Genomic DNA, 9,764 nt, shown 5'->3' on the forward strand with positions numbered 1-9,764 from the left:
ATTAAAGAAAGGAAGCAACTTTAGATTCATAATGAAATTACCATTGGAGACATTAGGACAGCCTATATAAGTACCCAGATGATAATGTGCAAACTGATGGAGATATTTCAAATTTCATGATACTAACTCTCTGGCATGCTTGCCACTCCAAGTTGCTTTCTTCATATAAGACAAAGTGTTTCTGGCTGGGAGTTTGGCCTAGTGATAGAGTGCTTGCTTAGTATGCACATAGACCGGGTTCAAGTCCTAGGTACCACATTCATAGAAAAAGCCAGAAATGGTGGTGCTGTGGCTCAAGTGGTAGAGCTCTAGCCTTGGGAAAGCCCGAGGACAGTGCCCAGGCCTTGAGTTCAAGCCCCAGGACTGGCACAAAAAAAGACTGAGTTTTAAGGATTATGGAATTCACTAAGAGATAGCTGTCACAATACAGCATTAAGGCCACCGAGAGATACTGCATATCCTTAGAAAACACATCTTCACTGTGCAAAAGACTTCACAGGAAACAGAATGTGAAATTGGCTGAGACACACTCCCAGCACTAATGAGTTGGTGAAACCTCAGGGGTTCTATACATATTCCTGTCCAGCTGGTATCTGACCTGCCCCATCATTAATCTTTGTTACCGCTAGTAATTCCCTCTCTATCCTCTAGCCTCTTGTCTCCCATATTTTCCCCATATTCCTGCTGCTCACGAAAGCTACTGAGACATTCTAGTGAGGGAGAATTAAAGCCTCCTGCAGCTGTGACCTCAAAGGAACACAAGGGTCATGACAGCTGAGAATATTGGGTTCACTGACACAGCACATACCACAGATACTCAAAACTGTAGTGGAGTGCTTTCAGATAGGCAGTTACTACCAACTCACGGAGGAGCTGAAAGATTTATCACTATATCCCCAGCTGAATTTTCTCTTTTGTTGTGTGCTTTAATGCCCCATACCGGAATACATGAAAACATGAAGAGCAGAGTCAGGGAATGCATAGGCAGGGGAGCAAATATTATTCCACTTGCATATGTACTTTGTTAGAGAGTTGTTCTCAGCTTTCAAAGAGATCTAGCCTCCCCACCCACCCCGCATCCCCCACAAGGTAAGGGACTCATTCTATAGAAACAAACTAACTTAAGTTGCTTGCCTTCTCTAAACTGCCTGTTAACATCCACTAATATGGTCAGTATCTTTTTATGAATATTCCTTATAAAGTAGCATGAACTGGCCAAGGCTAATACCTCTAATGACAGGATATGGAGAGATAGAAAAAGTAAGGCTCCATCTCAATTAATATTCCAAGCATAGTAGTAAGTACTTGTGATGCCAGGTACTAGGACATGGGTTGAGGCTGACTCTGAGACAACACATTTTTACCCAAAAAGTAAGCAATAGAGTATGTTCTAGGGGTACAGCTCAAGTTGGAGAACATCTCCCTAGCAAGATGAGGCTCTGAGTTCAAACCCTAGGATGCTAAGGTAGATCAAGCATGGTGGCAACCTGTAGTCTCAGCTAAGCAGGAAGTTTAAGCATTCCTATCTAAGACCAACTCTAAGAAAATTCAAAATTCCATGCAGAAAAATAACTGTAGCAAAAAAAATAACTATAGCAAAAAAGGGCTGAGCTCATGACTCAAGAGATAACCTTAAGGATCCAAATATGAACTTCAATGTCCCCCAAAAAAGGAGAAAACAGCATTAAGTCCCATGGTTTAAAGACAAAAAATATTTCAGCAACAATACAATTTCCACCTTACAGTTGACTAATACTTCTAATGACCAATAACTTTCTGATGACAAGTGCTTGTGGAAAGACTTTCATTTTAAAGACTACTTCTTCCTATAGGTTAGGTGATATCCAAAGTACCCCCTTCCTAGTCTTAAACTCAATGAAAGTTTGAGAAGTTGGAGATTGGGTATCTTCAGAAAGCTAGTGCCGTCATAACTAAACATACATACAGCGATTAAGCCCTTTCTCCCTACACTCATCTCAGATGATAAGATGTCTCACTTAAATGTTTCCATTTTTTAATCATTATAACTATGAGATTCAGATATTGACAGGAGGGGAAAAGAGGATCTGGGAACTATGATTTCAGTGATGTATGACCAGGTAAAGAGTATGTGGTATGCAGTGACACAGAGAGATAGATAGCTGCCACTCACAGCTTCTCTGGGCTCCGTTCTCTCACTGGAAAATTTAAAAAATGACTATACTGCAGTATTTTGAAGTCTCTTTAGGTCTCACTTGTCATGAATCCAGAACAATCCAATCCCACTGTTATTGCATTTATCACAATGTGGTTTACACATAATTTCACCCTTTTAGAAACAAACATTTGGAAGTGTTTCAGTAATCATTTCAAGCCCCAATGAAGGATGACAACAAAAGACAAAGAGTCAAATCAAAGTGAATTAATTTCTAGTAGGCTAAGAAATAGACTTTGCTTTTGATATATAGGTCATTGGGAAACTTGGTCAATGTCAAACATTTTAAAAGTTGGCCATTCTAAGTTCGTTCTACATAGAATGCTGAATAATACCTAAGAAAATTAATCTTCAGTCCTCATTTTCTACTTATATTTTTTGTAAATTACTTTAGGTATAGATTCAAAAATAAATATCAAGAAAGCTGAGAATTAAAATTCTTGATTTTAAATTTATAAGGTTTTAATTTCATTACTTTCCTCATATGTTTTCTTTACAAATATCAAAATCCTTGACTTACCAACTTTACTGCCATTTATTAACAGTTAAAAATTAGGTGAGACTTGTGCCATAGAAGTCAAAATGCATTACACATTCTACCTGTTTTATGTGCACTAATTTTATACTCTCAGTTATTCAAATCAACTTGTTAGTGTGTTACTGATAAGTATTTTGTTGGTGTCTTTTGACATAAATGTCAGTGTTAATTGGAGACATAAAGATAAGTAATTACTAATGTCCAGGCTCATACTTTTTATAGATTTCTGACACAAGAAAATCCTAGTATATCTCATAAAAACCCAAATATTTCAAGCAGTAGAAATGGCCACAACAATAATCTCTTCTACTTTGAGATTTTTCAAAACTAGATTATATAGGTAGAAGCAAAATGTTGCTCACAGACCCAAAGTACTTAAAGCTGACAATCAATGATCCTTGCTTATGTATGTGACTGCAAATATTCTGGAAGGTTCTGCTCTCTGGAATTCCCATTCCACACTGATCCAATAAAATCTGACTTTACAGATTTTCAACACGAACCATAAACCAATCCCTTCTCCTCGGCTGTTCTCCAACTCAATAATGGCAGTCACATTCATTACTTTCAGTGAGTCAGACTTTCCGCAGTACCTAACTCACTCCTGGCTAGCATGGCAGGTGTGCGGTGAGTGACGTTAGCTGTCTCAGGATTCTAGGAAACCATTTAAGTGTAAGGCAGCCAAGGTAATGCCCCACTGGCCTCAAACAGTAAATGCACCTTCTCTAAATGTCTCTTGTAGAACTTTCTATGTTGGAGAGAAAAGAAAGCAATCGCCTTTCTTTCTTTTTAATTAAAGCAATAAAGCAAAAGGCTTATAATTGGAGAGTTTATTTGAAATATCCATGCATCACTTTAAAGAACACAGTTATTTTCAATTTTGCCTCACAACTAAATAATGGGAGACTCTAGCCTTCAGAATGCTGGAGATTTCTAAAAAAAAAAAAAAAAAGTTCCCAGAAATAACAACAAAGGTCCATCTCAAACTCACAAAACCAGTAAATACAGAGTTGGAAAAACCACTACATCCAGCTTATCCTTTGGCTATAATGTGGCTTGCTTCCTCCCTCCCCCACTTTGCAACTGTATACTCATCTTCTGCCTGGAGAGCATCAAGATCAACCTGATGTCAAGACTGGCTCTAAATGAATGTGTGCATGCTATCTGGCTGTCCTCCAGACCAGACATGTGCAAGTGTGCCATATGAGTGCATGGGACAAGGCCCCTCACTCTCCAGTACCAGAGCTCACAGGGGCAGATGCAATGAGACGCTGGGACAGCAGACTGGGGGTAGGGGGACTGAATGAGCTCTCTAATTAGAACTTCTCTGGAGACTTGCATCTACACTTGAGAAACTCACAGAAATGTTGAAGATCAGATGTATAAAGTATTTCAAGTTCTGAGATTCACATTTGGCATCTATACAACTATGGGATCTAATAAATTTTAAGCTAAATGTTCTCTCTCAATCTCCCCAACCCCACCTTGGAAAAAAAGAGGAAAGAAATGTCTCTTCTGTCTTTAAAAAAAAGTTTGGATCAATTCAGAATCTATGAGAGCATTTCACATCTTTGTTAGGTGGCTGTTGAAATGAAACCAGGCATCATAAACTGATTTTGTTCAAAGGTCTATGAAAGCTTGACCTTCATAAGGTGATCTCAGCAGAGACCAAGGCCATATATATATAGTAACATTATGCTCTTATCTGAACTTTTTAAAGAAAAAGTTGATTGGGGAACGATCCAGAAAACTTTCAGTTTGCAGTAACTAAAGGATTACACTTTCACATGTCTATCATGATTGCCCTCCAGTGAAGTCTCTGGGTGGACATGACTGATGTAAGCTGCCTCCTTCTTCCCCACCACTGAATCCTAACTATGTGAAGATCACCACTGCTGGATGGCGAATGGGTTGTAAAGGCAACCATGTGTCCAAAGGAGTAAATGCAAGGTGGGTTCTGATTCAGGGCGGGGGTGGGAAGGTGGGGGGGGGGGAGCTGCTCCCTGCAGGGAACCTAGTCAAACACTCACGGACAATGCACTGGTTTCCTCCAGGGAGCGTCTTCCATCCAGGGCAGCAGTAAGAGTGGAACCTGGAGCCGCACACGTTGGGCCTGCAAGGGACAAACACAGCAACAACACAGAGGGATGGGTTCAATATCCCCAAAATGGCTTTTGTAAGCAAAGCCTTTAGCAAACGGATTGCAGGCCAACAAATCAAAACGACACTTCGAACTCCCCCCCTGGGAGTTTGGGGAAGCAGATGTGGAAGTCAACGGGACTGGCCGCTGGAATGGGGGAGGGTTAGGGAAAAAAAATAGTCCCTTCCACCCATCCTCCTTAGTGCTTGCCATTTTAAAGGGAGAAAAGAGACATGGAAACATTTAATTTACTATATTCTATCTTCCGGATGCGGAGAACAAAGGGAAGGCACGTCGTGCTTCAAAACTCCTAGCCCTGCTTCCCAAATGCATTCCTTCTGAATCTTCTGTTCTTTCGCACCCCCCCCCCCCCATCAAGTGTCAAGGAAGGCAGGTCGAAAGGTGGAGCGCTGCCCCGACCGGGAACGCGCTGCACACCCCAGCACACGTCCTCAAACAAAAGGCTAAGCGGCGCCCCCGAGGGCGGGGGACGGCCGGCTCGCTGGCCCGCTCTCCGCTGGACACTCGTCCACTCTCCCAGCACCCGAGGGCCTCGCAAATGCCCTGCGATCCGCGCTCGCGACCCCTGCCCCTCTCCCCCCACCCCCACCCCGACAGTCCCCCGGAGGACGGAGGACTTTCTCCGGCTGACCTGCAGGGTTTGGGGAAGAAAGGAGGGGAGAGTCTGAGGCTCTACCCGCCAGAGAAGGGGTCGGGGGATGGGGGAGGAAGTGGGCAGGGAAGCAGCCAAGCTGAGGTTTCCCCACACCCCAGTCACCGGGGCGCGGGCAGGGCCGCCCGCCCCACCTACCCTACCTACCCTCGGAGGATGTCCTGCTGTCCTCTCCTGCGGACGCGGCTCGCTGCCGCGGCGCCCTCCTCGCGGAACTCCGGGGCCACGAAGCCGCCTTCGGAACTCGGGGCTGCCGAGCGGACCTGTGGCAGGGGAGGCTGGAGCCGGAGCGGCTTAGGTGGCGAAGGCTGAGGTTGGCCGGCTGCGCCCTGTACCCAGAGCGCCACGCAGCCCAGCCACACGAAGTAAGGCTGGAGACACAGCCGCCGCCGCCTCCCCATCGCCGGCGCCGAGAGCGCAGGGACGCAGGCCGGGGTCCGGGAGGGAGGAGAGAGGAGGGAGACCGAAGACAAACTTGGAATGGCAAGAAAAAAGCAAGTCAAGGACTGCTAGAACGTCTTCCGTCTGCTCCGGGAACTCCCTCAGGCTCCGACCCCTGCTACCACGGGAGCCGGGGACAGAGCGCGGGTGCCCGGGCTGCGGCGGCGCGGGGCGCGGGGCGCGAGCTCTCAGCGCAGAGGGCGCCGAGACGAGACGGCGAAGCAGCCAGCAGCCCCGCGCGGTCCACGTTGCATCCCCCTGGCCACGGCCCCGAGCGACTCCAGGACCGCCAACGGGTGGGGGCGGGAAATTACAAAAGTAACCCGAGCAGCCGCGGCGTAAAGTTACAAAGAAAGCGGACCTCACGAGGGGGGGCGAGGGGGAAAAAAGGCCTGCGCGCCACGGCTCCGCGGACTCTCGTGCGCTCGCGGCACCGGGGATCTTGCGAGGCTCCCGAAGTCTCCAGCAAGAAGCAGGCAAGCAAACAAAAGTCGCCCCTGGAAAGAACAGGGGGTTCTCTTCGGGGCTCCGTCGGGGAGTCCCACGGGGGATAGGGGGGACGCGCGGGAGGCGGCTGCGGAGACGGGCAGAGGAGCGCGAGCGGGGCCGGGGCGAGCGGCCGGCGACGGCGAGGGCCGCGCGCTCTGCGAGAGGCAGCGGAGGAGGCTGGGCGCAGGGGGTTTTAGAGCCGCGGCGGGGGCGCGGGGCGCGGGGCTCGGGGCGGGACGGCGGGCTGCGGCTGTCAGTGGGGGCCGGGCGCCGCGGTCCACACGTGGAGCGCAGCCGGGATCGAGGGGCCGGCGGCGCGGGGTGGGCGGGGCCAGGGGCCGGGGGCGACGCGGGGAAGGAGGCTGGGGGAGGGGACGTGGCGGGAAGGGGGGGGGGAGGGCGAAGGGAGGGAGAAGTGCGGGGGGGCGCGAGCCGGGGAGGAAAAGCACAGGCTGGAAGGAGGACTTGGAGAGGTTGGCGAGCCCGGGTGCGAGAGGAAATGAGCGGGGGATGGGGGAGAGGTTAGCGCGAGGGGAGGAATGGGAAAGGGGAGGGAAGTCCGGGGGCCGAGAGGAGGGGGCCGGGGCCGGCTGGAGGGGCGAGGCGCTGGGCGGCTCCGCTTCCCGTCCCCCTCAATTGGCCGCTCGTTCTGTTTTGACTGCCTTGCACAAAGCGAGCAGACGGCTGGGGAGGGGGCGACTGGAGACCGGATTGAGGGGGGGGCAGTAGCCCCTTCCCCTTCGCCCTCGCGGGTCCCGCGGACCCCGGACTCCGGTCTCAAGGCGCCCCGAGCTCTGCTGCTCCGCAGCTGACTTTCCTGGCTGGAGAGGGTGGGCTGGGTTGCACAGGAGAAGCGGTCCTTCTTTTTTGGGGACCCAGACACTGGGGTTAGGTCGGGGAGCCCACAGCCGGCCTGGTAACCGAAGCTCGCGCCCCACTGGAGGAGGCCGGGCCTTCCCAATGCCGCCCTCCCTCCGCGCCCCACGGGGGAGCGTGTCCGCTGAGGGACCCACCGAGGGGCTGAGAGTTTCCAGATTGAAATGCGCCCCTGGGCCCGAGCTCACGCTAAGGACTCCGTCCAGGACTCGGGCAGGACTGGGGCCGAGTCTGCTTGGAAGGGAGGTTTCCAGATCCTGAACTTTCAGTCACTTTGGAAGTGTGGGTCCTGGTGGCTGGGATGCTGGGCGGGTCTTTGCGAGTTGGGGGTGAGTCTCTAACTCCTAGCTTGAATTCCTGATTAATGGTTAAACTCTGGCAAATGGCGCAACTTTCTCCAGCCCTAGGGTTTCTGAGGCGCCTGCCTTGCCCTGGGGTCTTCTAATTTGGTCTCTGCAAATCCCTTGTCATTTATCAGTCAAAGGCATGTCATAATTGAGAAAGATCAAACACCTCTAAAAACGGGGAAGGGGCGGACACAAAACATTCCATCCGAATTTAGAAATAGTATACAGCAGTGGATAGATTATTAAAGCCAAAAGACCATATATGTATATACATATGCATGTATATAAGTGTATAGAGAGATATTTCTACCCTAGACCGTCCAGATGTGCTATTTGACAGCCAAAGTACTCAGAGACTTGGCACCAGTCCCCTTTATTTCCCCAAAGTAGGCAGAACTGGCAGACCAGACCTCTTCAGATGGTAGCCCTTCTTGCAATATTTTCATAAAACAGAAGGAAATGTGGGAGTTACGTCATTTCACATGGGGCACTAATTTGTCACAATTAGAGCAACAGAAGTATTTTTCATGGACTTTCTTCAAAGAAATGAAATCATTTTTAACTAAAAGGTCTCAAGTAACTATCTCTTGGGTTCAAGCATTTTAATTATACTTTTAAAGCATGCTATGTGTGATAGTTGACTTAATACTTAAATCACTTTGTGATTTATTCCTGCCCCGCCTTTAAATTCAAAAGCCCTAAAATTTCATATACCTTTACTCTTTGACACAGGGGTACCAACTTTAGGAATCTGTACTAAATACATGAGGAAAATGGAATAATGGTACTATTGTAGTGTTCATTACAGTGCTATTAGTAGTGGTGAAAGACTAGAGGCACAGATGTTCTATTAATGATGAGCTTGTTGAATATGGATTAGTCCCATCTGTGAAATACTATGCAATCATAAAAATAAATGAGGTGGTATCTACATTCCTAAGGAATGATCTCTAGCCTATGCTAGAGCAGTGGAAGGAGCAGGTAATTCATAAGACAGATTGTACAATACAGATCATCAAGGGTTACTTAGAACAATGAAGAAATTCTGCAAATAGGGATTTTGCACAGCGCTGCGAACTGAATAATTCAATACATAGGAGCTTGCATATTGCCTGCTACCTTATATATATTATGCACTGTTTCAAAAAATAGCAATGTAAGCCAACTCATTTAAACAAATTGTTAATCCACAGGTGAAAATATGGGGAAAGGTGAATGAGAAGCCCTAGACCTTTATAAGCATGTCTATTTTTATAGTTTTATAGCTTTGAGGCCATTTGTGGCTTTTATATAATTAAAATCAAAAATAAAAATTTTAAAAACAATGCTGAAGACAGAAAACAAAGTAAAATAGGTAAGCTAGCCACAGAGTAAATAATTTAATTGTACACAATGAAATTTAAGTACAGTATTTGGACCTGACATCTTTAGTAAGCTGTAATTTAAGAGTGAAATATACACGTGCACGTACACACACACACACACACACACACACACACATACCACATACACAAATCTGGCTACATTCAGTGATAATTATGTGTCTTAGAAAGAAAAAAAAAGGGTTGGGAGTTTAGCCTAGTGGTAAGAGTACTTGCCTAGTACGCATGAAGATCCGGGTTCAATTCCTCAGTACTACATACATAGAAAAAAGCAGGAAATGGTATTATGGCTCAAGTGGTAGTGCTCTAGCCTTGAGAAAAAAGCCCAAGGAGAGTGCTCAGAGACCCTGCATTCAAGCCCCAGGACTGGCAAAAAAATAAAAAGGGAAAACAAACAAGATAGGTAACTATTAGCATGATCAGAAGGATTTCAGCATGAAAGTGATTAAAACAAAAAGTGAAAATCCATTTCAATCTTTCCTTTTTATCTTTTGGAAAAGTGTTCATCTCCTGGTTCTATATCCTCATTGTTTAGACTTACTTAGAAGTACCAACTTCTTATGAACAATAAACTTGTGAGGAGAATGGGACTGCTAAATGCCAATTCCTGAGAACAGATTCTAGAACTCTATTGATTAATGAGTGATTGTGGCTTTACAGCAGGAAATGTTTAAGGTGTTGGGA

At 47.0% G+C, this 9,764-nt stretch overlaps 1 protein-coding gene across 2 annotated transcripts in view; it reads right to left on the reverse strand.

Moving 5' to 3' along the window:
- The window catches only part of Fbn2 (fibrillin 2), a 199,313-nt gene extending 193,367 nt beyond the window's left edge, over positions 1 to 5,946 (reverse strand). For both annotated transcript variants that reach the window (XM_090340122.1, XM_090340121.1), the window contains exons 1-2: positions 5,693 to 5,946; positions 4,763 to 4,845 (exon numbers count right to left, since the gene is read on the reverse strand). In XM_090340122.1, the coding sequence (XP_090196248.1) occupies positions 4,763 to 4,845; positions 5,693 to 5,946 (337 nt within the window). The remainder of the gene's footprint in view (positions 1 to 4,762; positions 4,846 to 5,692) is intronic.
- Between the last annotated feature and the right edge of the window lie 3,818 nt (positions 5,947 to 9,764).

The sequence above is a fragment of the Megascapheus bottae genome, chromosome 10 (genome assembly GCF_031878675.1).
Source record: "Megascapheus bottae isolate mThoBot1 chromosome 10, mThoBot2.hap1, whole genome shotgun sequence".
NCBI lineage: Eukaryota > Metazoa > Chordata > Mammalia > Rodentia > Geomyidae > Megascapheus > Megascapheus bottae.